The 26,732-nt window shown below is 35.9% G+C and overlaps 2 protein-coding genes across 4 annotated transcripts in view; one reads left to right on the top strand and one right to left on the bottom strand.

The window, feature by feature from the left end:
• LOC310727521 (connector enhancer of kinase suppressor of ras 3-like) overlaps positions 1 to 13,420 on the top strand; it is a 46,857-nt gene extending 33,437 nt beyond the window's left edge. Inside the window, exons 14-25 of one of the 2 annotated variants that reach the window (XM_083544063.1) lie at positions 3,012 to 3,049; positions 3,760 to 3,802; positions 8,618 to 8,671; positions 8,890 to 8,926; positions 9,016 to 9,185; positions 9,320 to 9,393; positions 9,731 to 9,802; positions 9,890 to 9,951; positions 10,066 to 10,190; positions 11,583 to 11,904; positions 12,530 to 12,720; positions 12,798 to 13,420. In XM_083544063.1, coding sequence (XP_083400189.1) covers positions 3,012 to 3,049; positions 3,760 to 3,802; positions 8,618 to 8,671; positions 8,890 to 8,926; positions 9,016 to 9,185; positions 9,320 to 9,393; positions 9,731 to 9,802; positions 9,890 to 9,951; positions 10,066 to 10,190; positions 11,583 to 11,904; positions 12,530 to 12,720; positions 12,798 to 12,995 — 1,386 coding nt within the window. In that variant the 3' untranslated portion in view covers positions 12,996 to 13,420. Of the gene's footprint in view, positions 1 to 3,011; positions 3,050 to 3,759; positions 3,803 to 8,617; positions 8,672 to 8,889; positions 8,927 to 9,015; positions 9,186 to 9,319; positions 9,394 to 9,730; positions 9,803 to 9,889; positions 9,952 to 10,065; positions 10,191 to 11,582; positions 12,028 to 12,100; positions 12,721 to 12,797 lie in introns of those variants that run through there. The other variant, XR_014534038.1, reaches the window with a different exon arrangement.
• A 253-nt stretch (positions 13,421 to 13,673) lies between these two features.
• Positions 13,674 to 22,730, bottom strand: LOC310727522 (calpain-1 catalytic subunit-like). Of its 2 annotated transcripts, XM_083544064.1 has the most exons (21): positions 22,600 to 22,730; positions 21,726 to 21,979; positions 21,328 to 21,397; positions 20,954 to 21,072; positions 20,695 to 20,852; positions 20,436 to 20,613; positions 20,236 to 20,307; positions 18,992 to 19,077; positions 18,771 to 18,845; positions 18,512 to 18,672; positions 18,074 to 18,243; positions 17,964 to 17,975; positions 17,661 to 17,869; positions 17,279 to 17,336; positions 16,956 to 17,013; positions 16,793 to 16,857; positions 16,525 to 16,593; positions 15,046 to 15,124; positions 14,756 to 14,872; positions 14,509 to 14,561; positions 13,674 to 14,395 (listed from the first exon to the last, which is right to left on the bottom strand). In XM_083544064.1, the coding sequence occupies exons 2-21, from the start codon at positions 21,960 to 21,962 to the stop codon at positions 14,369 to 14,371; spliced, it is 2,073 nt and encodes a 690-aa protein (XP_083400190.1). In that variant the 5' UTR covers positions 21,963 to 21,979; positions 22,600 to 22,730; the 3' UTR covers positions 13,674 to 14,368. The 2 variants fall into 2 exon arrangements, with proteins under 2 accessions (XP_083400190.1, XP_083400191.1); XM_083544065.1 differs by lacking the exon at positions 17,964 to 17,975.
• Between the last annotated feature and the right edge of the window lie 4,002 nt (positions 22,731 to 26,732).

Raw genomic sequence — 26,732 nt, 5'->3', positions numbered from 1 at the left:
TTAACTGATTTTCTTCCTCAAGCTGCTTTTTTTACTATTGAATTTTAACTGCCTTATAGAATGGTAATAAATGGTCCTACTCACTCTACAAATTTCTTATGAATGTTTGGAAACACAGCATTAAAACAAAGGGCTGAAAAATTCATACATTATTCTGTATTAATATTATACTTTGCACAGTTAAACATTTGCCATACATAGCTACCTCCACAAAATTCTATATGTCAAAGCATTGCATAAATGTGTACAATTTTCACAGTTTTCTGGATATTACATTTTGGATAGTATTTTTTTCATTTCTTGCATTTTAATGTGTTTCCAAACAGTTTCTATGTGAACTAAAACTGACTTTTGTCATCAAAAACATTCAAGTGTCCTTAATCTCATAACATTTCAAATGAAAGGATGAAAATATGTTTACCGGTGATATTTTGCAGACCTAACCCATACATTTGGTCAGTCAGTATAATTTGAAATTTGTCACATTTCTTTTTTTTTTTTTTTTTTTTTTAATTTTTATTGTGATTTGCTTTATTCTCCGAGTGAAAAGTCTTTTAAAATATCAACTTTTGCATTTTAAAATAAGGGTAGTTTTATTTAACAATTGCATTTGTAATGCTTTTCATTTAAATCACAATAAGTTTGGACGATAAGGCCAAAAATTTTTAAAGATTATTTTCTAGATTTTGAACACACACACACACACACACACAAAATTATAAATGCAATACTTGTTTTTGCCCCCATTTTGCATGAGCTGAACTCAAAGATCTAAGACTTTTTTATGTACTCCAAAGGCCTATTTCTCTCAAATATTGTTCACAAATCTGTCTAAATTTGTGTTAGTAAGCACTTCTCCGTTCTCTTCATGGATGGATCGTGGTTTTCACTGTACAGGGCAAAATGCGTGAGGCAAATGGTGGTCACTATTTTGACTGGTTTTCGGATCCCTCCACAGACCCCCAATACCGTAAAACCTTGTTGGAGTGGCCTTTTATCGTGGCCGGCCTAAGGCACACCTGTGCAATAATCATGCTGATATGCCACACCTGTGAGGTGGATGGATTATCTAGGCAAAGGTGAAGTGCTCACTAACAGATTTTGACAGATTTGTGAACAATATTTGAGAGAAATAGGCCTTTTGTGAACATAGAAAAGGTTTTAGATCTTTGAGTTCAGCTCATGAAAAATGGGGGCAAAAACAAAAGTCAGCCTCTGACTTTACAATGTGTGAAAAACCGGGAAAAAAGGACCATTGAAGCTCTGTGACAGAGTTAGATAATCGACCGTGTTGATGTTAAGGTTCCCTCACACTCTGTAGTAACCTGCCTGGTGAACTGAAATTCTTTTTCATAGCCAGGTTACATTCTTACTTCTTTTATGAGAGAAAGTTTGGGGGGGATGATGAACCCATACTTTAAGTGTGTTGCTTTTGTACTTTTGCCACTATGGTAGAAGCAATAATTTTGAAAGTTCAAGTGATCCACATATTTCTAATGGGTTCTTATTTATTATTATTATTATTATTATTATTATTATTATTATTAAAAAATAATAATAATAATTAGACTACCCAGGACTGAACCAGCACTTTCTGGTTTAATTCTGTATTGTTCAGTCATAGCTCATAACCCAAACATCATATTAGCCTTAGTATCTGTGTACTGTTTATGCTGTCAGTGAAGATAATCTGCTGAAAAGGTACTAGGCTTATTGTCCAGAAAATACCATTTAATGCTGGTAAGCTGGTTATTAAGGGTGGCTCAAACTGCTTTATGCACTGGGTGTTTTCATATTTACCCGATTCTTTACAATGGTGGTCTTTTTCAACGCTGTTTTTGTTATTTACTGCAGTTAATTTAAGGTGCATAGCACAGCCCAAAAGTTACAGCACAAGTGTTAAACAGTATTAAAAGTATTGTACGATATTTATATTGCATTTGGGGTTTATTTGTGCTATGCTTTTGTTCTTTTCAAATGATGTGTATAATTAAAAGTGCCATGTCACATCTGTTTTGTATTGTCTTCTTTTAACGACATTTCACACAGAATTAACTTTACATGAACAGTGTAGGTCATATGGTTTTGAAAAAGAAACATCTATTTAACATGTGCAACAGTGTTATAAAAAAAAATAGAAAACAGACTTCAGACTGAAGCCCTACATAAAACAAATATTAGTTATGCCTGTTGATTGTAAATCATGTTTTCCATTATAACACCATTACAAATAATACATTCAAAGAAATATGCACATTTAGATCAATAAATAAATATTATTTGTTTATCATTAACATATATTGTTACATTTTCAGAGAAAATGGCAAATGTAATTAGAATATTCCAATACTAAAAACAAAGATTTTAACACAATCTTTTAGATGTCTTTTTTATTGGTGGTGGATTATACTAACTCTTCATCTATGTTACTTGTCTGCAATGCCAATGCCCTCTGTCTCTCACCCTTTGTATCGCTCTGCTCTGTTGTGCTTTGCTACGGCTTGTCTGGAAATTCTTAACAACTCCACTCATACTTAATTTTCCTCTAAGCCTCTGCTTTTTCTAACAATAAACAGTTTTTAATCTGTAAAAGAACTGTTTGAAATGTGCTCTTGTTTTCTTTGCCAACTGCACTGTTAATCTTTTTTTCTGTAATTTGATGAAAATCTTTTAATTTAATTTCTTTCAGGGACTTGCATGAACAGATTTTCATAAACAACTCTTAGAGAGTGTAATTTCCGCTCTGCTGTACTTTAAAACCTCAGATAAATAAGCATCACGTTAAGCATCAAGTGCTTTTCCTTTATACTTTTACTCAGTGAAGTCTTCAACACAAAACATTTCTATTAAACCATTATCTTATTTATTCAAATTGATGAGAGTAAAAAATACACAAATACTTTTACTTTCATGATTTTTTTTTATTTATTTAATTAATTTTGCAATATTCATTATCCTCCCAGTGTAAAGTCTTATGTGAATCTTAACACCTTGTCTGTGTCCCACTACAGGATCCTAACTGGACATCTAGTAGTGCATTTATGAACAGGTGAGTGGCTATTGTATGGCACCTCTAAAGCACACCCCATAGGTCTTCACAGAGTGTATATCCACTTACACTGACACTCAATTGGGAGCCTACAGGCTAAACCTCGTAAATTTAATATGTCAGTTGTGTACATGATGGGTGGCTTGGGTGCTGATTTCCTTGAAAGTCATGTGGTCACAACGTCAAAACTGTTTGGTGTCTCAAATTAAGATTGAGGCCAAATTCAGTTTAATTTTTTTTTTTTTTTTTATTAGACTCTTTTATTTTAATCAGTCTATAAAACACATCACTCAAAATTATTTTCTTTGCTATAAAGAAATGGAAATCTAATGAAATATATTTATTTGTGTTTTATTTTTTAAATCAAAGTTCATATACTACAAAAAAACAACATAATAATAGTAAGGAGTAATTAGCCTTTATATGCAGGACATGTATATAGATCACTATAATGAAATCCTATAATGCTTTACTATTAGTTATCCTGACAAATTGTCTCGAAATTCTAGTTGTTGTTTCTTTCTTCATTGACACACTTGCCTAAAAAAATAGTTATGGGGTTTTTTGAGTGTTTGTATATCTATGAGCCAACATAAATGTAAAAAAAAAAATTATGTTTGAAGATAGAAAGAGCGAGAGATGATTCTCATTTTTAAAACCATTTCTATTGTTGCTTATATGTATTGCTTTTTCTGGCCTGTCTTTATTAGGTACAGCACAAGAGCAGTCCGAGCCTGGTCATTCTCTCAAGCGGTAAGAACCTCTGTTTCTCTGTAGTATTAATGATTAGGCATTTCACTTTTCTCCATGAGATGCAGATATTTGAGGTATATATATTCCTATACCTTAGATATTTTACAAGATATGTTATTATTTAATCAAAAACAGATATATATTAATGGGAAATAATATTGTTTTCCCTTTTCTACTCACTTCTTTGTATATACACTTCCCAAAATTCTTACTACTCAAAACATTGTCTCAAAACAATTTTATATCCTAATCTACGTATTCTGTTGTACATAACATACAATACTTACAAAAAAAGGTTTTTTCTCACAGTTTCAGAATGGGAATATTTCAAGTGTTTTTGAGTGAAAAGCTTTGAGAGCATGGCAGGTGTTGATCTCAAATTTCTTATGTGTGACATTTACATTTAACACAAGACCTTCTCAATTGCTTTCCCACGGTTCCCTCCCCACTTTGACCCACGCTGTTACTCTCCAACACAGAATACTGTGTCTGCCATGGGATATGAATTGAATTGCATATAGATTCAGAGTGTTAAGCCTTCTTTCCAAGCACAGCTAATATCCTAGTCAAGATATAATTTTACTATAGAAGAGTGACTGATTTGTGCAATATGATCACTATCATGATCCATCTTTGTATTAGGTCATTTGTGCACAGTTTAAGGATATGTGTTATAGTTTGATTTCTTTATATGAATTGTCCTTAGGAGCACTCTGAGAAGTAATATGTAAATATCAAGAATTTACTAGAATATATAAAGCTATGTGGCACATAAATTACCATAAGCAGTGGCTCATTGGCATATAGGAAGCCTATATAAGACTATAAGACTAGAGAGTACCATGAAACACTGCAACATATATGCCTGATATCTCTAGTTCAGCTTTAGGCACATATATGGATAGACAAAGTGTGGCCTCTCTGCATTTTGTCCTGGAGCAAAAAAAAAAAAAACACTTATAAATACCATGATTGGACTATTTTGCATTTTTTTCTGCATATTTTGCAATCCAACTTCCCATGAAATCCACAAAAGCCAGTATGGGGAAGTGAATGATGAACATTTTTTGAACATGTAAATTCAAATGAGCATCGTCACGAAGATGGACAGTGGTTAAAAACAGGCACGAGGCAAAAGGCACATGGAATGGGTCATTTGATTAGCTTGTGTCCAGCGTAATTGTGCAAGTGTTTTTACTTCTCATTATGATACTTAAAAAGAAGATTAAGAAAGATGTGACATTGTTATCATCAGCATTCAGTCATTTTCATAGCATATGTGCAAACATTGTCAGCACTGTTTTGGCTACAGCTCCAACAGTTTGCTGATAAGAATTTTTAAAGAATGTAAATAAAGTGCGCTTCAGTTCAGTGAGGCATGAAGATTTTGAGACATGGTTTTTAACAAAGCTGCCTTTTTAGAATATTTTATTATCTTAGTAACTGCTTATTCCTGCTTAGGATTTCAAACGGATCTCAAATGGTATCAGGAAAATTGGGTGTGAGACAGGATTACACCTGATTGGGATGTCAGATTATCACAAGGCACCATGAATTCACATTTATATACTGATTTAGTGTAGTCAACATATTGCCCTTTTCCGAAGACCCAGGGGAAACTTGTATGGGGATATGGGGATAAGGGGAGAGCATAGAAAAGAAACTCCATGCAGACAGTAATCCGAGCTCAGGACTGAACCACGAACGATGTGATGGGGCAACTCAGTTCACCAATTTCCTGCTTAATTTGGTGTAAGATGGTGTATTGGTGAAAAATGAATGGTCATGTAATACAATAAGTCGGCTGTTGAATCGCTGTTCTCATTTAAGGATTATTGATGGCAATATAATATATTTGAATGTGTATATACAGTAATCCCCCGCTTTACTACGGTTTGAATCTCGTACCCCGGTTTATCGCGGAATTGCATTTGCCACATAACAAATTTGTTTCGCTGATTGTTTCTCACAGATAGCACGATAGACCAAAACACTTATAGGGAATTGTTTTGTTGAAGTTTAATGTTAAAATTATGAAATTTATTAATAGAAATATTATTTTTAATTATAAAAATTTTAAATTACAGTAAAGTACTGTATACATAAAATAGCATTTTTTGGGTGGCCTCCGTTTATCGTGGTTTTTCGTTTATCGCGGGCGGTTTTGGAGCGTAACCACCAGGATAAATGGTGGAATTACTGTAATATTTTTATCAATACGTTACCACACTAGGGATATTTGAATTGATCCTAAAGTATCAGTACTTACAATACTGGTTTTGGAAAAAGTGTTTAATATTTATATTTGCTTTACATGAATAGGAACTATTTGTTCTTTCATAATCCAGTCCATTCATAATACAAACAAATTAGCATTCTGTCTCTCAGTCATATGTTTTTGGATCACTGCATCATCTGTACCTTCAAAAAATAGATTTATTAATTTAATTTTTTTTTTTTTTTTTTTAAAGCAGGACAGGTAAGCCATCAAAGAAGAATAAATGACATTCTCTTGTTTTTCCCAAAAAGCAGAAGAAAGGTAGTTTGAATAACGGAACATTCAAATATGTTTTAAAGATATGTAGCCAAAAGAGAAGTGCAATCTATTGTAGTGTATTTAATATGACTAATGATGGCTTTAAAAAAAATGTGTATTGGTATCGACGATACTGGTACGAAAGTACTTAATATCGAAAAGAAAGTAAGAAGTATCACCCATCCCTGTGCCACCCTTTTGCCTTTATTCCTCTGGCCAACTTCAGCTTTTTCCCTCCTTAAAAACAACAGCTCTAGCGACACTCCGTGGCTAATCACGGAACTACAGTTCTAAAGTGAGCAGCTTTAAATGGCAGGTCAGGTGAATGGCTCGGGAACTTGGAAGGCCATTCGTGTTATGTAACACTTTCTTTTATTTTATTATAACAAAACAAATACAACAGTTATCGTGTAATCTCTTTCTTCAATCCCAGTGGTTGATATGCTCTGTAAATTCCTCCGCCGTCTCCAGAATATTTTTGTTTTCAAAAAAGAGGGTTTAAACCCAAAACTGCGATCAGTGAAAACCCAAATCAAGGTAGGCTTCATTCTGGTTAGGAAGTTACTTGAAAACGAGAAAACGAGAAAAGGAACAAAAAAACAAGAATGAATCCTATTTGCTGTGCGAGATATCGCTGATTGGAAATATGGCGCTTTTTGAAAGCCGCACGCTGAAAACAAAGCCGTACTTCACTTTAACAGTTCCTCTTTTTTTCCGTCAAAAAAAAAGGGGGGGGGGGGGGGTTTAAATGTCAGTCACACACCTGTAGATATCGAATGACTAAGGAAATGCGAGCTTGTGTGTAACCACATTAATGTGATAGTAAGTAACGCACATCCTCCTCATTGTGCATGGTGGCGGTGTGGCTGAGCGGCGCGTGCTTGTTTCCATGAAGTTCTAGTGAACATAAACCCAGGCCAGAACAGCAACTCGGACCTTTCAGTATTTGTTGTTTTTTTGCGTAACGCATAAGGAGAACTTTTCACAAGTGGGTTTGTGACACTTCATGCCTCTAGAGGAGAATGTTTCATAGAGACAAACCTGAATCCTGTAGAGGTAAGTGTGCAGTCAGCAAAGGGGTGGTGGTGAGGAGCTGTTGGTTTGGACCTATGTAACCTGTGTATACTTTATGGGATAACTGCAGTGTACATCCATACTGTACAATGCACAGGAAAAAAATCTGTTTTATTCAATATTATACATTATTTGAAATTGTATTGACAATTAAATATTGCCCACCCTTTTCCCCCTGTGATAGTTTGTACTTCTGCAACTGGCAGCTCAGTGTTAAAAAAAAAATCTATTGTTAGTAAGACTGATACCTTGTTTTTTTATTGGGAACATTGGTATTTTCTGTGTGCTTGTAAAACCATCATGTAAATTATTTACTGGTACTTGGGTACACGAATATGAGCGTGACATACATTTTTCCAAATTTTGTTAACACCGTCTCTATTCAGAAACTGTTATAGTCCCATATATATTTGTAATTCGTTCTCTTCAGAATCATTTCATTCTGATTGGAAGCTCTAAACCTTCGAACTGAATTTATACGTTGCACCAAAAGGAGGAACTGAAACGAGTTGAGGAAATTGAGTAATAACACCTCCGTCCAGTAGTATTAATAAATGCATACTTTAAAGCCTGTTATGCTGTAGCGGTTTCACACGTTTGCCTTTTCGTTAATATGTCACAATCTACTCTTCAAGAACCCAAGGTAGGGTTTATTTTCATTGCTTCCATGTCATAACTTATTCATGAATTCAGTGTTCCTAATGTACCTACGTTGGGAACAGTTGTAGGAAAAGAATGAGAACCAGTTCGAAAGGTCTTGGGTTCGGATTGGGAAACACTTTCTTAAATATCAGTGTTTAAAAGTAAATGTGCATGTTTGGGAAGTAGGCTTAATCACCATGATCATTGTAAAACTGAATGACGTATGACGCGCCTTTTTAAAATGAAATCTGCTTATAGGTTTAGGCTTCAGCTTGGTCCTAATTTTTAGGCGACATAAGCGAGCAAAAACAACAACAACCACCAAAAATCTTAATCAATCCTACTTTAGTGTAGCTTTCATGTGGTGCATTTCTTTCAGTGCAGCTTTTCTTTCTGTGTGTGATGTCACTTCCCACCACTTCCCTGAGAGAAGCATGTTTGTGGTTTCAGCTGCGTTTCACATTTCACTAATTTAGTTTGTGTATTACACTTATAGACTGGTTGTTTTCGAGATTCTGTGATTTATTTGTTGAGTTAAGTTGCTGAATGTGATTATGTTCCAGGCCTCTTTTCCCATCTCACTAACCCCTCGAACAGATGTTGATGAATACAACCCTGTAAGTACACTAACAGTCTTCATATCATGTCTTGTTTAGCTTTTTCTTAATACCAGGCATCAATAGATGAAAATACACTTAGAACCAATAAGTCTATCAAATCATGAAGGTGTTTCCTTCGTTGTTCTGATGACATATAATTTATATATTAATATCTCCTTTCGATACATTAATATTGAAATAATGCCGGCCTTTTGAATGTGTGCATCTATTTGTAGGTGTCCCTCCGACACAAGTCTAAGAGGAAGACTCGAGGTAGGCAAGGAATCACTGGTTGCCAAACCTGCACAATTACTCAATATTGATGTAGAAAAAAACGGTGTCTAAAGTGATTTGTTAAACAGACAATGCAACAATGAGCAGAAGGAGGGTTTCCGTGAGGGACCTGGACCCAGTGGACCACCAGGGTTGGCTCTACAGGAAGAACGATGGGAAAGGGTTCCTGGGCATTAAGTGGAAGAAGTACTGGTTTGTTCTGAAGAAAACCTCACTTTATTGGTACCACAACCAAATTGTGAGTGCACCCACTAACATAACTCAACTTCACTACATGTTCATAATATTACAAAATATTTTTTTTTTCCTTTATGTCCTCAGATTAAAAGCTTTATATACAGTATGTTATATATATTTTCCTCTGTTTCATAGGCTGATAAAGCAGAGGGTTACATTAACCTGACTGATTTTCTGATTGACCGGGCAATGGAGTGCAAAAAAAAATAGTGAGTATCTTTTATTGTCGTTTGTGTCCTTGTTATTAAATTGACAAGAAATGTATACAGTAAATGCTCATTTTAAGTCTTTTAAATTTGTTAAGGCTCTGATCTATTGACATGAAAGATTTAAGTTTCGGAACATAAGCATCCTAGTTAGAATCAGGCCTTGCCTGCTGGTTTTCAAGTTGTAATTTGAAATGAATAAAATCCTAATGATTTAATGATGGTGCTATTAATGGAGAAAGACGGCTGCTAAATGGCTCCACAGACTTACTTAAGTAAAGAGGACGTGTCATGCCACATCAGTCATTTTCTGTAACACTGTTTTGTGTTTTTACTCCAGTGCTATAAAAGCATGCCACCCAAAGGTCAGAATTTTCTACTTTGCTGCTGAGAGTCATGAGGAGATGAACATGTAAGGTTGCTGACAATACATTTGAATTAAGCACTTTATTTTAACATGACCTTTAGTAAGAGCTTCCTGCCCTGCTGTGTCTTTCAGATGGCTGAATAAGCTCGGGCTTGCATCCATAAAGTATGAATTCACAGAGAACCATCAGGCTGGTAAGTCCTCATGTGACTATGACTCAAAATGCTGAGCATGATCTATCAAGTTCCAGCTCTGAAGTTGTAACTTAATATATGTGTGTGTTTTGTATTTGTGTGTGGGAACCTTAGAATGCTATAGTGAATCTAGTGATCATGAGGAGGCTGAGTCCACTGAGGCACCCCCTCCACCCTACTCTGAGCTGCTGAACCAACACTCGCACAATGTGAACAGTCCACCAGAAACTGGACTGCCGGTGAGTTTGATTTTTTGCATAGTTCTCTATGCTTTGTAGAAACTTAATCGATTTAAGTAAACAGCAAAAGCCATGACTTTAAGTAAGAGATGTTTCATACTTTTTTCTGTTCCAAAGTGTGTCATTGCGAGACATAATGCAATGGCTGCTATGACCATCATAGTGGGTGGAGTGATATTTTATCCACTACACTAACAGGAACAAATGGATAGATGTTATTGCACTCATTCAAATTTGAATTCTAATTCATTGGGACTTGTATGGTAGACAGTCTACACAAACTGCTAGGATTAAGTGTAATAAAAAATGCTGAATCGTTCTGGAAGGAGATGCATATTTATCATTTAAGGAAGAAGTCTTTAAGTGTTATCATATTATAACAGTCAGTAAGTGGTGATCAGGACCATTGAGAGAAAAGAGAGGGGACTTGTAAGGAAATGGCTGCTTAGAGCTATTTTTAAAGTATGTGACTCCAGGAAGTGATACCACTAATGTTTTCATGAAAGTTCCATAACAACTATAAAGGATTGTAAAGAATGACTTGTTTGCAAATACTACTTTACCGTGGTATAATTGAAATAAAACATTTTGTGTGACATTATTGTAAAAATAATAATTTATTATTATTATTATTCAACTTTGGGCTGATAACAGCATCACATGACCCATCAGGAATTAGTTTAATAGCTAACAGTCTGCAATAGAACCATAAAATATAATGTATATCCAGCTGCTTGACTTTGACCTGAAATACTAAATATGATCTCACGAATGAAAAGCTCCATCAATATCCTAAGTGGGAATCACTTCAACCTTTAAATGCCAGGAAACATTGTGTAGATCTTAGTAATGTGATGAATCTGTTAGTTTTCCCGTATTTGACTATTAATTGAGGAGAACAGGGTTTCAGGGTTCAATTGCCTTTGCCATACAGGTATCCTTTGTAGCATAGTGAGTGTTATTGTCACCTTTACAGCTTCAGGGTCCGCAGTTTGATCCTGAGCTTAGGCCATTGTTTTTGGAATTTTCTTCCCCTGTTTTCCTTTCATGTCCCAAAAACATGTTCGGAATTAGATTTAATACAGAAAATTGACCCTAGGTATGAACAAGTCCAGTTCCCTGTGATGGACAAACAACCATTTTTTTTGCTGTATTCCTGCCGCCAACCTGTTCTTGCGTGTCACCAAGGGCCTTAAAAGGATTAAGCAGTTATGTGTCTTTCCCTTTCAAAAAACTCCCCTTTCTTTCACATTTTACCTCATTCTATCTTTCCATACTCTGAAACGAAGCTTTTTATAAATGCAGCCATTAAAACTGACACATTATTGCATACACCGGTCACACGTCATAAAGCAGTGGGCAGGGTTAACAGTATGTTCCCCATTTTTTTAGGAGAGTCTTCCTCCTCCATACTCATCGCCTGTGCCCAGTGAGGTTTCACCATCCTCTCCAGTAAGCACTATGACATCCCAAAGCTCCATGTCCTCTCTGGCCAAACAGCGCCAGTCCTGGCTCGACCTTGTCTCCCAGGCTGGACCTACTACTGCAGAGAACGTGGTGTCCATTGCTCAGGTTCACACACAAGGAGACAAAGCAGAAGAAGCACCACACTGCAGTGTTGCTGCTATACTGGGTCAGGAACCCAGCACCAGTGTAGAGCTCACAGAGCAAACTTCAGTTCATTCCGGATACAACCGGAGTACACAAAACTCCAGTAAGCATAATTATTATATATGCTCATGCACAAGCCAGCCATGACATTCCTAAATGCTCATGGTGAATTTATTTTTGCAAAGTGTGTGTGTGTGTGTGTGTGTGTGTGTGTGTGTGTGTGTGTGTGTGTGTGAGAGAGAGAGAAAGAAAGAAAGAAAGAGAGAGAGAGAGAGAGAGAGAGAGAGAGAGAGAGAGAGAGAGAGAGAGAGAGAGAGAGAGAGAGAGAGAGAAATATTGCAGACTATAAACTGGTCGAAGATAATAACCTTGATGGTGTAAACACCTGATATAATATTATTTTGTTTTAATTAATTTTCACATTCATTTTCACTAATAGCAAAATAATCGTTTAAACTCTACCCTGAAATTGTGTACTCTTTTGTTGTAGTATTTTACTACTATTGGTCCTTCTTTAGAAACAGACATCCAGTAACCATCAGACGTTAAAGTTCAGATTCGTTCACACACCGATGGTCAAAATACAAGAATGAGTTTGGTTTAGATAATAAGCGCTGTGGTGCAGTGAGGAAAAACACTGTTAGTGTTACTATAAATGTTTACTGACATGACACTTGAATCTTCAAAATCTAAACATCCTTTTTTTTTTTTTGGATTTGAAGATAAAGATAGTGAGGAACGCAGTAATGATGAGATGGAGAAATTGTACAATGATCTAAAGAGGGCAAGCCTTTCTCCAATGGGTGAGCGGAGGCCGTCATCAAAGCGAGAATTCAGAGCTTCCTTTATAAAACGCTGCAAAAACCACAGAGTCAATGAGAAATTACATCTCGTCCGAGCGCTCAGAAGCACACTGAAGGTTAGCATCTTATCAGATATGAATCATCTCATTTTAGTTTCAAAATTACATAAGTGTGATCTTTGTCTTGGCTTTAGGCTAAAGAGGCGGATTTGCTGACTCTGGATCAGGTACTGGCTGACCCCGTGCTCACAGCCAGTAAATTCCGACAGTGGAAAGTGTCCAACATGGTTTTGATACAGGAAATGCATGCAAGAAATCCTCCTCAGACCGACTTCACAGAAGCCTCTGATTTAGCAGCTGCTGTTCCCCCTTTAACAGAAACTTGTCTTTAGACAGACAACAAAACCGCAAACATGGTTCGGAACAATGAGCAGGCCACAATGGACCCAAGTCAGAAACATTTCCCTTTTTGACACATGCAAAGCACATAGTTTAAAAAAATGGAATGACTTGGCACATTAACTATTTTATCTATTTTTGTTTACTGTCGTTTAGAACCATTAGTGTCTCGCACCAGTGCTGGAGCATCTGCTACTACTGTTGTTAGGTCATACCGGAGAAGTGTTTTTATTATCTCCTGATAGGACAAAATCCTGAATTTTTTTTTTTATTATTATTTTTATTATTTTTTTTTTTTTTTAAAGCATGTACAGTTATAAAATGTGTTTTTTGTAAATTTTTGCTCACATTCACTTTGGCGTAAATTGTATATTTCCATTTTAGTGAAATAAGAATAAACACATGCTTAAAGTGAAAAGTTTTTTTTTTTTTTGCCTTTAATATTCAGACTTTGCTATGGTCCGATGTTTCATTTTTAGTTGCTTTTGCATATTCATGCCTCATGTTTCTACTGGTGCAAGTACCTTGATTTTCAATCTACACTCCATACCTCATAATAACAAAGCAAACAACACATTTGTATTAATGTTGCAAATATATTAAAAAGAAAAGGTTGTATAACCCTGACATAAGCATTCAGACCCATTGCTACAAAGGAAACACCACAATTCTTAGGATTATCTAAGATTTTATTCATGTCCTGACCTTTTAAAAGGTAGCTAATAAGAAAAATTAATAAAAGGATCTACTGAGGAAAGCATGCACTCCTTCCTATAGTGAATTTCTACATCAAAATTAGTAAGGAGTTTCCCCATCTCTATAACCTATATATCTACTCTTAAGTAAGCAAATCAATAGCAAGCATATAGATAAAGTGTACATTGAAATGCTTTAGTTTATAGTTGATTTTAAAAAAAAAGAAAAAAAAAAAGGATAGAGTTGGTTGTTGAAAGCCATGAAAGGGCGTGTTTGATTCCATTATATTTCCACTAGGTGGCAGACTCATGCTGTGAGGAATCAGTACATGTAGAAGTTGTCGAGTTTGTGGTCTGAACTTTAAAATTAACAAAACATTAACATTTAGAAACATTAAAATTTGCTGTTGGCAGACAGGTTAGCAATCACTGTCTAGATAAAGTTTGCTAAAGTAATTTGACACAAGTGCAAGTAAAAACAAACCAGAGTAGTGTTCATTAATCTCTGCCACACATGCTTTGGAAGTAGGAATGTGGATGTGCTAAGACATGTTTTTTGCGTGTCTCTTTATATAAGAAAAAGCTTTTTAATGATTAAAAAAACAAACAAACAAAAAAACAAGTAGGTGCTGTAATCCGCTGGAGTGTGCCGTATTGTTCTCATCTCTTCTTCAGGAGTACATAGTAAGGTGCAGCCACTAAAACATGTTTCATGTAGCAGGAAAGAGATTATTAATGACAATCACAGAGTTGGAAATTTCACCTCAAAATCATTCATAAATATTAACATTGATTCATTAAAAGGACATACCTCATGCTCTTTGAGGAGCATATATTGTCTGGCAGCAAGTTTTTTGAATATTTCTATTACACAGAGAAAACAATATACAATGTTTGTTAGGTTTCTTTGCTTAAGAAATAATAAAACATTTATGATTAGGAAAGTGTACTTAATGATTTTTTTGGTTCCTTTTTCGAAAGATGTATAACTGGTCTTTACTCGAATATATAAAGTATAACAGTGTTAAAAAAAATAAATAAATAAATTCCAAGCTTACCAGTCATGCAATCTAGACGCAGAGCCAGAAAGATGAATCTCTCCAGAGTGATTCGCCCAGTGGAGTCAGCAAAACGCAGGTTTATCAGTTTCAGCAAAATGTCACCTATACGCAAGCCTTAGGGAGCACAAGGAACATGTCATCAATATACAGGAGTTCCCATGCTTAAAAGTGCTCCTATATAAAATATTTGTGAGTTTTTTTTACATCAATCTAAATAAACCTTCATTATTGCAATAGAGCAAAATCTTTGCAATAACTATTTGAGGAAAAAAAACATGAGAATGAACCTATTGCTTCCACTGCATGCTGAAGCTCCATCAGTGACAGAATGCCATCTCTGTTGGTATCCTCACGGAAGAAGATTTCCTGTAAAAAAAATAATATAAGGATTTCAAGAATATACCTACCAGTATATTATTTATATATATATATATATATATATATATATATATATATATATATATATATATATACACTCACATATCACTTTATTAGGTACACCTTACTAGTACCGGGTTGGACCCCATTTAGCCTTCAGAACTACCCTAATCCTAGAGTAAAGGTACTGGAAACATTCCTCAGAGATTTTGGTCCATATTGACATGATAGCATCATGCAGTTGCTGCAGATTTGTCGACTTCACATCCATGATGCGAATCCCCCTCCACCACATCCCAAAAATGCTCTATTGGATTGGGATCTGGTGACTGTGGAGGCCATTTGAGTACAGTGAACTCATTGTCATGTTCAAGAAACCAGTCTGAGATGATTCACGCTTTATGACATGGCGCGTTATCCTGCTGGAAGTAGCCATCAGAAGATAGGTACACTGTGGTCATAAAGGGATGGACATGGTCAGCAACAATACTCAGGTAGGCTGTGGCATTGACACGATGCTCAATTGGTACTAATGGGCCCAAAGTGTGCCAAGAAAATATCCCCCACACCATTACACCACCACCACCAGCCTGAACCATTGATACAGGGCAGGATGGATCCATGCTTTCATGTTGTTGACGCCAAATTCTGACCCAACCATCTGAATGTCGCAGCAGAAATTGAGACTCATCAGAGCAGGCAACGTTTTTCCAATCTTCTATTGTCCAATTTTGGTGAGCCTGTGCGAATTGTAGCCTCAGTTTCCTGTTCTTAGCTGTCAGGAGTGGCACCCGGTGTGGTCTTCTGCTGCTGTAGCCCATCCGCCTCAAGGTTCGACGTGTTGTGCATTCGGAGATGCTCTTCTGCATACCTCGGTTGTAACGAGTGGTTATTTTACTGTTGCCTTTCTATCAGCTCGAACCAGTCTGGCCATTCTCCTCTGACCTCTGGCATCAACAAGGCATTTGCGCCCACAGAACTGCCGCTCACTGGATATTTTCTCTTTTTCGTACCATTCTCTGTAAACCCTAGAGATGGTTGTGCGTGAAAATCACAGTAGATCAGCAGTTTCTGAAATACTCAGACCAGCCCGTCTGGCACCAACAACCATGCCACGTTCAAAGTCACTTAAATCACCTTTCTTCGACATTCTGATGCTCGGTTTGAACTGCAGCAGATCGTCTTGACCATGTCTACATGCCTAAATGCATTAAGTTGCTGCCATGTGATTGGCTGATTAGAAATTTGCCTAATAAAGTGGCCGGTGTGTGTGTGTGTGTGTGTGTGTGTGTGTATGTGTATATATATATATATATATATATATATATATATTACTAAGAGCTGCAAAGACATTTTGAATAGTTGGTAACCAAAGTCCACCAGTTTACCTTGTACAAATTAATTCTTTTCAACAGGTTGTTGATTTCCTCTGCACTGAGTGTTCCAGTCACTGAGTTCTAAAAGATAATACTGTTAAGGAGCAACATGGTCCCACATGCACGCTAGTTTTGTACAGTTTTAATAAATTCCAACTGACCTTAGCCAAAGAACATACTATTCATTATATTCGTATATGTTTACAGTTGTTTGCAGATGTTTACCCTGCAATAAGGATTATAGGATTATTGGTGAAATGGCTAAAGCGATATAGGATACATCCATCATAGCAACAATGCTCTGGCAAACATCCAAGCTGAATCCTCCTGTGCTCTGCACACCACCTGAAAGTACAGTTCTTGATTAAGCAAATTGATGTCTGCAAACCAGGTTTACATCAGATATACAAACTAGGTTTGCACCACTAAGACCAGTTGCTCACCTCCAATGTAGTTCTCATTTAGAAATCTCTGAAGCTGCTCTGCGTTCATTTCCTGATACTAAAACAATATAAGAAATATAACAAACTTTTATCTTTTTAGATACTCGAAAAAATTTTAGATATGTCAATTATATTATTAATTATTATTATTAACCTTTTATTTAAAAAAAAAAGTACCGGTAAGATTTTATTTATCATTAAAGTCATATTTCATGTCCATATTTTGATTCTTTAATTTTGTATAAATTTGCATCATACAAATCTAAATCCACAATTCAAACTTAAAAAAAAAATACAAATAAAATTTTAAATGGTATAGTTACATGTTCAGATGTTTGACGCATCACTTTCCCATCAGAGTCGAGTGTCATAAAGTGTTCACTACGGGAAAAAAAAAATGGTTAGGAATGATTCATCCAAAATGAAAGCAATTTTATGTTCCTCTCATTAAAATTTACATTTGCATTTTGTAGATTAAATTATTATCCAGAGCAACTCACTCCAGATCTCATATTTATACAGTTGAGTAGTTAAGGCTTAAGGACCTTGCTCAAGGGTCTAGCGGTGGCAGGTTGTTTGTGTGGGAATTTGAATTTTCGCAACAGAAGTTCAACATATTAAAATCTGAGCTCACCATATTCATTAAATTTCATAACAATTGGTCAACAACTGAACAATATAACATTTTCACTGTATTTCACATACCCTGTGTGGGTTTCTGTCTTTGAACAGAAGCCCAGGATGAAGGAAGCTGTTTTATTGGGCCTAGATGTATATGGCACAATGACATATTCTCCTGGATCCAGTTTTACATAGTCTGTAATTTCACGTGGATTTAACGGGGATTTAAAATCTTTGGTGGCATGCACCAGATTACTGTAGGAAGCTATGGATCCCCTTCTAGAATCTATCATCTGCAGGAGAGAAGAGAAAATATACAAATATATACTGATACTGTATTATTAGCCAGAGTTATATTATTAGCAGACTACCATAAAATCACTGTACCTCTGTTGTTCTCTGAAAAAAAGAAAAACGAAAACAAAAATTTGAGAACACAGACATTGAAAGGACAACCATAAAAAAAAAAAATTTTATGTTTAACAATTCTCACTAGCCTTGAAAATGCTGAAACCAAGGGGAAGGTTTCTGGTTAGATGTCTGTTTCTCTGATCAGGTATTTGCATAAGAGACACAAGCATATTTGGCCCTTGGCTTGTTGCTGGTTCACAGGCCTTGTTTATATCTGTGATCTTGACCAGAAACTGAGGGTTGGACCAGAAAGTGTCTAAACAGATTACAATGATAAAAATGTTACTTATAAATGTGTCACATCTTCTACACAAACATACTTTTAAAATACTACACAAAGCCGTGCCTTTTTATCAAGTTTTACTATATAGCTAGCTAGCTTACATGAGCTTTCCATTTTGTGAAATTAAATACAAATATACAGTTTACATTTAACTGCCTTTTTTTTAATTACTGGGTTGGTTTTAAACATTTACAGCTTTTAAGCATAATGATTTGTCAAGAAGACAGCATATAGTAATTACCTTTATACGCCATGCAGCCACCAGCTGAGCTGCCTGCTAGCCAGCGACCTCCATGCATTACTAGGTTCCAGTGGCTTTCAGAGGAACCATCCAGAAATGCACCTGAGTAATTGCAGATATCCAGCTGACAGTAGCACTTGCAGAAATCCTCCATAGACATCCTCAATTCAAAATAAAGGCACATATTAAAATCAAGCATGCAGTGTTTTGTTTTGTGTATTAAAAAAAAGAGTTAAAAAATATGTTTTGTGTTTCCTACCAGAACTCTCCATCTTCAACAACATTTGTGTACTTTTTGCGCTCTTCCTCACTAATGGTCATCCATGTTTGTGATCTAAATGCGTAACAGAGAGCAAATAGGTTGTGAGTTAATGATTTGAAACTATGGAAATATTTGACATGCCATATTGAATTATAATTACACTGTTCCATTAACTATTTGAAGCAGAGACATTTTTTTTTGTTATATAACTTTTTTACCCATCACTCCAGTTTCCATTCCATTCTGTGTCCCCCCAAGGGTTGAACAGCCTTACCAGTTGAACCTGATTGCCATTGCTTGTCACCTGTTTGAAACACCCAAGGCATTATCTTTTAAAACCGCAGACTTTTGAAGTTGGTTAAAAGAGTTCAAAAGGTAAATAATAAATAGAGCATTCTTAAATTTAAAAACGAAACGAAGCACATGTTATTGTTGTATTTTGTAAATAAACATTTGAAGGTACGGAGGCATTAAAAATGTCAATGTCTTTAAACTTATAAAATCAAAGAACAAAAAAGAGAAAACAACATAGAATTAAACAATAGAAAAATAATTTTCACACTTTTCAAACGTTTCACACTTTAAATAGGCATTATCTTTCATGGGGCCCAAAGCAGTTCCAGCATGACAATGACCCTGTGCACAATGCAAGGTCTGTAAAGACAAAGTCTGCCATGGTTGTTGTGGAAGACCCTGCACAGAGCCTTGACCGTAGCATATCTGAACTAGTCATGTAGCTACCGGTGGGCCAGGATGGTCTGGGTCCACTTTAGTCAGGCCCATCTATTTAGGTGCCTCACAAGGTAGCCTATTCATTGATGAGTGAATTCTGTTGCAATAATCAAACTATAAAAAATTAATTGCATTGTTTCTTGATTCTTGTTTGCTACATAATGATGTAGATATGTTTTTGTAAAATATGCTGTAGCGCATTTTGCAGTCAGATTGTGAACAGCCCCTTTCCGCTTAGCTACAGCAGAGATTGCTTTGACTACATCGAGGCTTTTATACATGCCTTTAAATACTAGGGATTTTCCGGCACGTCATAAGCAAATTTTTTTATGAGTCCATTTTGGACTCTGAGCACCCTAAGTCTACAAGTATGAATCCTTCACATGGAGCACATTTCACAAAGGGCCACCAACGTTTAGCTAAAAACAGAGCAACTTAATAAAGTTACTGTAAAAAAGATGTTGTGGGTGGCCACTGGAGGAAGAGAATTCAGAACTTCAGGAGCCCTCAATCTCGAGTAGTAAGGAGCTGAACAGCTCTGATAGTGCTAATGTTAATTCACCTATTTCTCCATCATCAAAAACTATCCAACTTCCTTTCAATTTATTTCCTTACTCTCTTTATTCTGTCATTTAGGAGAGAACTTGTGTTCTGATACTACAGTAGTATGTTTTTTTGTTTTAAAGGACAGTAAATCCTTTAGAAATACAAGTCATAAAAAAAGACATACCATGGTGACCCCTGTGATGGTGTAGGCATGACCTGCCACTAAGCCATTATCCTGCTTTACATTAGACACAGCCTGAAAAAGAGTTAAAGACACTAGGTACAGTATGCAGGCATACCTTAAATCCCCTTACAGCCTAATAATATTTCTTAAATGCAATCATGCATAGATGTTCATGTTGCAGTAGTGAATAGTTTATTTACATTTCCAGGTGTACCACAGCCCATCAGTGAATTGGCTATGGCTGCTCGGTGCATCAGATCCCACAAAATTTTGGGGTTCTCATTTTCAGGGAATAATGTCATGTGCACACCACCAGTAAAGTCCTTTAGGGCTTCCGATACCCAGCCAAATTTCATGTCTTCATAAGACCCACACACTCTAAAACAAATGTAAATGACACAGATCTAGGAAAATTCATAGCAAGTGCTTATGTCATGGTATTAGCAGATTGAGACTTACTTGGCATATGCCTTTTCCAGTAGAGCAGGCCAAAATTCTGGAATTCCAGGACTTTGAGGAGTTTTAGGACTTTGGGGGCGTACAAAAATGAGTTGTCCATCAATGGTTGGCAGCTTGTCATCGATTACAACATCAACCCATTTTCCAAACCTCCAGAACTGTAAGAAAGAATGCAGTTATGATACTGAAAGCAGAGCAAAATATATATATCAAATACAGTGGAATGGTCAATTTAAATGTATTTGAGGTAAATACGTGCCCTAAAGTGAAATATTCCTGCATAATCTTTTTGAAATGACTGTCCAATTGGAAAAATCTTCTGCAGGATAGGCTCATGAAATGTGAGAGCACCAACTGCAGCTAGAAACCAGCAGTTTCCTTAAGGAGACAAAACACACATTTACTAACCCACTGGGCTTTAATGTATCATTGCATGATATTTTATTTGAGGTTTGTTTATATCTCTAACAGTAAAATAAAATAAAAACCCTTCAAAGATTAAAAAAAAAAAAAGATCAAAGAAAAACAATCTAAGAAAATAAAGATAAAAGAATAAAAAAGATCAAGGATCAAAAGATGTTTACACTACAATGTGCAAAAGGCTACAAATGGCACACATTAATAAAATCTTACCCACTGCTCCCTGGGCAAAGTCAAACCTGGACACACCATCAACAATCAGATATGGATTTGAAACTAGTTGCTGTAATGAAAGCCAAACAACCAAATAACTAAATATTTATAGTAGCAGGTATCCAAAAATATCTTGAGAAGTTCCACATAGCCTAACATATAATCATATACTGTAATAATATTAACATATTACATGTTTATATATAATATAAGATATGAACATATAACAAGGGCCATATAATGTAAATACCAGAATCTGCAAAAAAGAGTGTAGTCAGTTATAGTAATTATTATTACTATTATTATTGTTTATTATTATAATTTTTTGCAAGACAGATATCAGTACAGTTCTATAACTTTCACAATGATCCCAGAAAAAACAGCTTTTGCTGAAATACCGTTGGCCTCATCCATTCCACTTTAGCCAAATACTCGGGTTCTAGCAATTTTTCTCCAATGGAACTGTTGTCAGGTGGGAACATGTCATCAATATAGGTTTTTCTTCTAATTAAGAAATACTGGTGCAGCAACTCATAATCCTGGTCCAGGAATTTCTCAGGATTCTTAAGCGTGCCCAAACCATTGCTTTCCTGGCGCTCCTTTAAGATATCCAGACATACACCAGGAGCAAACATCTTAAGATGTGTTTGATCTGTTTAAAAAAATGTAATAAATGGTTAATATATGCACTTTACATTTTCGAATGAACCACAAACAGAAAGCTGCTGACTCATCGCAAATCAAAAAAACAAATGAATAGCAACAATGCAGCCTAAAGAATAAGTGCTTTTGAACATGACATGTTGCAGCAATGCTACCACTACTTGCTAAGTAGAGGAGGGGTGACCAAAAAGAGGAGAAGCTAAATGTATACAAGAGAACTCACTGCAAAACAGTGTGAATAAGTGAGCTTTCACTACAAGTTTGTTCCTGGTGCTAAATTGTATGCCTGAAGACAAGCCTTTATGGGAGTTTAATATGGAATTACTTATTTCAGTGACTACTAGAAACGAGAAGCACTAAGTAGTTCTATTTCCAGAAGACAAAGAGCTTTCATTTAAATCATAATAAAAATTTCAGTAAGTGGCAATAAAATGCAATATAAATATAAATGCAACATAAATTGTCACTCACAAGTAAAAGAGAAGCCTGTGTGTGCATATATTTAGATGTTAAAGACTAGCATTTAAAAGTTTATCTTCATCCTGCTTCAGACTAAAACTAGCAAACATTTATAAAGTTCAAAAAATACTTTTAAATGTTTTATTTTACCTTAATGAGAGTTGACAGGTGGTAGTGAGATCTCACACTGAAAAAGTCTAACATCGCTTTTTGCTGGTGTGTCTTATATCATTTTTGTTTGCCTCGGGTGTTTTAAGGGTTGGGTTCAATGCTCCACCTATTTTCAAAAGTTACCTGAGAATAAAATGGCTTTAAACCAAAGAGTGCTTTAGGTGAAATCAACAAGAAGGGGCATGTCTAAATTTACAGGGCACTGTCTACATGCAAAAGGTATGGAATGGAACTAAAAATGGAGAATCTTTTTCACATTGCAAAATGCCTCCTGGAGTTATTGTATTACCCAAGTGCATACAAATCTGTATTATGCGCATTATAAACCTGTGAATATTAAAGAAGGAAAAATAAAAAAGCAATAATTTGTGTAACCTTTAAAAACTATTATGTGTAGCAGAAGCAGTAGTAGCTGTAGCTGTGCTTTCTTTTATCTCCATTTAACACTTTATCTTGGTCAGAGTACCTGAATAAAAGGAATGCGTGACACTAGTCAGGAATACAGTCAGGATGGGTGAATAGAGGAACTACGTTTAAACATGCACACATTCTTTTGTACTATTTACAGTTTGGCATACACAATACTACTAATGATATGTTCTTGGGATGTAAGACAATACCAAGGAACCCATAGAAAACCCACACTTACCAGAGAGTACATTTACTGAAACTCCAAATTGACAATAGGCCAAGTTAATGATCAAACTGAATTACCCTGGAGCAGTAACACTACACTCTACATCACCATTCCACAGTAAAATTTATCAAATAAAATACAGCAAACATAAAATTAGAGGCTATTAGATTTAAATGTGTTTCAATGTACAAAGTATTTCAAATAAATACCCTTTCCTTACAAGCCATTTTTCCCTGAGACTTGCTCATTGGATTCTTGCTGGTATATATTTTCCTAATTACTGGTTGATTACATTTAAACCCCTTCTTCAAATTGTTATTTTATTGTTCTTCAAAATCTCATGTGGATGATTGGGCAACTACTGCAGAAGTGAAAAAGGAGACAGCTAAGAAGGTACTTGGTGTGATATCTGGAAATAAAAAGGAAGACAAAGAGACATGGTGATGGAATGAGAAAGTGAAGGAAAGCATAAGGAGAAAGAGGTTGGCGAAACAGAATTGTGTTTCGCAGAGTGATGAGAAAAGTAGGCAGGAGTACAAGGAGATGCGGCAGCAGTTAAAGATCGATGTGGCGAAAGCCAAGGAAAAGGCATTTGATGATCTGTATGAGAAGTTGGACTCTAAGGAAGGAGGAAAAGGATTTGTGCTGATTGGCAAGGCAGAGGGACCGAGGTGGAAAGGATTTGCTGCAAGTTAGAGCAATAAAAAAATCTGCTGCTGTAGATGTTGACTAGTGAGGAGAGTGTGTTGAGAAGGTGGAAGGAGTATTTTGAGCAGCTGATGAATGAAAAAAATGAAATTGGATCATGTGGAGATGATGAAGCAGGAAGTTGATAGTTTTTGTAAGGAGAACGTGAGAGCAGCGATTAAGAGGATGAAGAGTGGAAAGTTGGTTGGCCCAGATGACATACCGGTAGAAGCGTGGAGATGTTTAGAAGAGATGCCAGTAGAGTTTTTAAACAGATTGTTCAACAATATTTTGGAAGGTGGGAGGATGCCTGAGGAATGGAGAAGCGGTTTGCTGGTACCTGTTTTTGAGCGTAAGGGAGATGTGCAGACCTGCAGTAACTACAGGGGAATTCAGTTGATCAGTCACACCATGAAGTTATGGGAAAGAGTAGTGGGAGCCAGGTGAGAGAAGAGGTGACCGTCTGTGAGCAACAGTATGGTTTTATGCCGAGGAAGAGCACCACAGATGCATTATTTGCTTTGAGAATGTTGATGGTGAAGTATAGAGAAGGTCAGAAGGAGTTGTAATGCGTTGTTGTGAATCTATGGAAAGCGTATGACAGGGTGTCTTTGTGTGCATATGCTTTGCAAACTGTTTCAACTGTGACACTGTATTTACTGGCAGGTCTTTACCCATGGAATTATTTAGACCTGTTAGGCTTATGCTCATGCTATTATTGTCTAAATATATAGTAGCAAACATTTAATGGGTGTAATTTTTTTAAGATATCAGCTGACTCTGATGTCTGTTTGTCTGTTTATTTTTCATGCCCATATGCTACAGTATATTTGTGATTTACCACTAGATGGCTGTAAAGTCCCACTCTCTTACTTCTTAATTCAGCCTAAACATTTAGTATTTCCCTGGTAAAAGAAATAAAAATGAGACAACGTGTTTTAATTATTTTTAGCCTGGAGATTAATAAAACTTTATTAAACTACTATATATTTGCTATATTGAAGGTTTTATTTTACCTTAATGTGAGATGCCATTAGTGGGATCTCACACCGAGAAATAATAGCTTCACTTTTTTATGCTGTACTTTGTCCCTTTTAGCCTCACTTGTTAAAGGATTGTCTTCTGGCTTTCACATGTCTGCATATTTTCCTGACAGATTAATCCATTAAAAACCCCCAGAGCACTTTCCAACGAATTAGCAAGAAGGAACAAGTCTAATTTTACCAGTACAATGCATTTCATGACGCATCTTCTATGTAAATGCAAAGGTTACAGAAATGGAACAAAAAGTGGAATTTCTATTTTTCATTGCTGTGAAATGCCGCAGGGCCTCCAGGTCTGCATGCTGCTGTGTTCAGCATGAGTTAATGTTTTACCCAACAAAGGTTTCGGTGTCATCCACAAATGCAGGTTAAAGTTTTATCATGCAAAGGAAAAGCCATATGTGAGCATGATCGAGAAACCATTTAGGGCCAAAGCTCATTTAAAATAAACAGAGGCAAAGAGTGGAAAATTGTTTTGTGGTCAGATAAATCGAATTTTTAATTCTTTTTAGAAGCCATGGAAGTAAAGAAGAACTAACTGACTTAATATCATTGCTCAGTTCAAAATCCTTCACCTCTGATGACCTCTAATGCTGTGCATTAGTGCCTATAGAATGGGCAGCTTGCACATCTATAAAGGTACCATCAATGCTGAAAGGTGTTTAACTGTGAATCAAAACTGTAAAGTGTTCAACTGTGAATAAAATCTGGGTTTATGAGATTTGCATATCATTGTATACTGTTTTATTTGCATTTTATGTGGCATCCCAACTTCTTCGGATTTGGAGTTGTATAATCTTCTAAATGTTCAGATTTTGCCATTTTCACAAATAAGATTTGTATTTTTTATTACCAAGACTGTAGGAAGTCTCCTGTCATATCGTATGGAAGTAGTGTGGCTCCCCCAGGAATGGTGAATATATTCAGGAAGGGTGGATGACAGTTTTGATGAAAATGTTTCTTTAATAAAACAATAGTAAATAATATTCCCAAATGAGGAAAGAAATTATGAAGAAATTTACCAGAACTGGATGAGTATTGTTAGTAACTGTATAAATATCTCTGGATGAGCTTTCTGTTATATATTTCTAATGAGGCAAATAAGCCATATATGGCAAAACACCACTCCATACAATACATAAAATTTCAAATTATTTGTCACATACATAACCATAAACAGTATGGCATACATTCAAATGCTTTCTATGACTAGTCTGTAACAAAAATGGAAGACATTTTTACTTAATTTTTACGTAAGTTAACTAAGTGCACATGTGCAAAATATGCAATTTTGAAATGTATGTGTATACAAAAGCAAAAAGTAGAATTCAATTTTGAATAATGTATAATAAAAAGAAGGGTAAAGTAGTGTTTGATACATCCTGGCTCTTGTCCTTGTTGTTCTCCTAGTTGAGGAATTGCTTTCAAGAAGCTCCTCCTCATTCTCTCTCTGTTGGCCTTCGGGGAGCTTAAGTGTTTGACCCCAACAAAGGAAACAGTCCATTGTTTTATTGGCTGAGTTCTTTTACTACTTTCCTGGTCTTGTTCCAGCACCGCTTGCTTTAGATAGACTGCAGATCAGGAAGCTCAATGCAGATGGTACACTCAGCTGAAAATACCACCCTTTTGAGAGCTCACCTGTCCTGCTCAGTACTGTTCCCAAACCAGGCTGTAATATTTCCTGTCAGAATGGTTCAGTGCTTCAGGTGTAAATATCATAGTAAAACCTATAGGTTTTATTACAT

Source organism: Silurus aristotelis (genome assembly GCF_946808225.1).
Source record: "Silurus aristotelis genome assembly, chromosome: 6".
Taxonomy (NCBI): domain Eukaryota; kingdom Metazoa; phylum Chordata; class Actinopteri; order Siluriformes; family Siluridae; genus Silurus; species Silurus aristotelis.
The sequence above is the reverse complement of the archived record's forward strand: the minus strand, read 5'-3'. Positions and strand labels throughout refer to the sequence as shown.

Excerpts from the sequence above, each read along its gene's own strand:
- LOC310727522 (XM_083544064.1), bottom strand. The coding sequence starts at position 21,962 with ATGTTTGCTCCTGGTGTATGTCTGGATATCTTAAAGGAGCGCCAGGAA. Across the intron at positions 19,078-20,235 it reads CCATCACAGGGGTCACCATG|GTGACAAGCAATGGCAATCA; the intron begins GTATGTCTTTTT and ends TGTTTCAAACAG. Across the intron at positions 14,562-14,755 it reads GCGTCTAGATTGCATGACTG|AAATATTCAAAAAACTTGCT; the intron begins GTAAGCTTGGAA and ends TCTGTGTAATAG.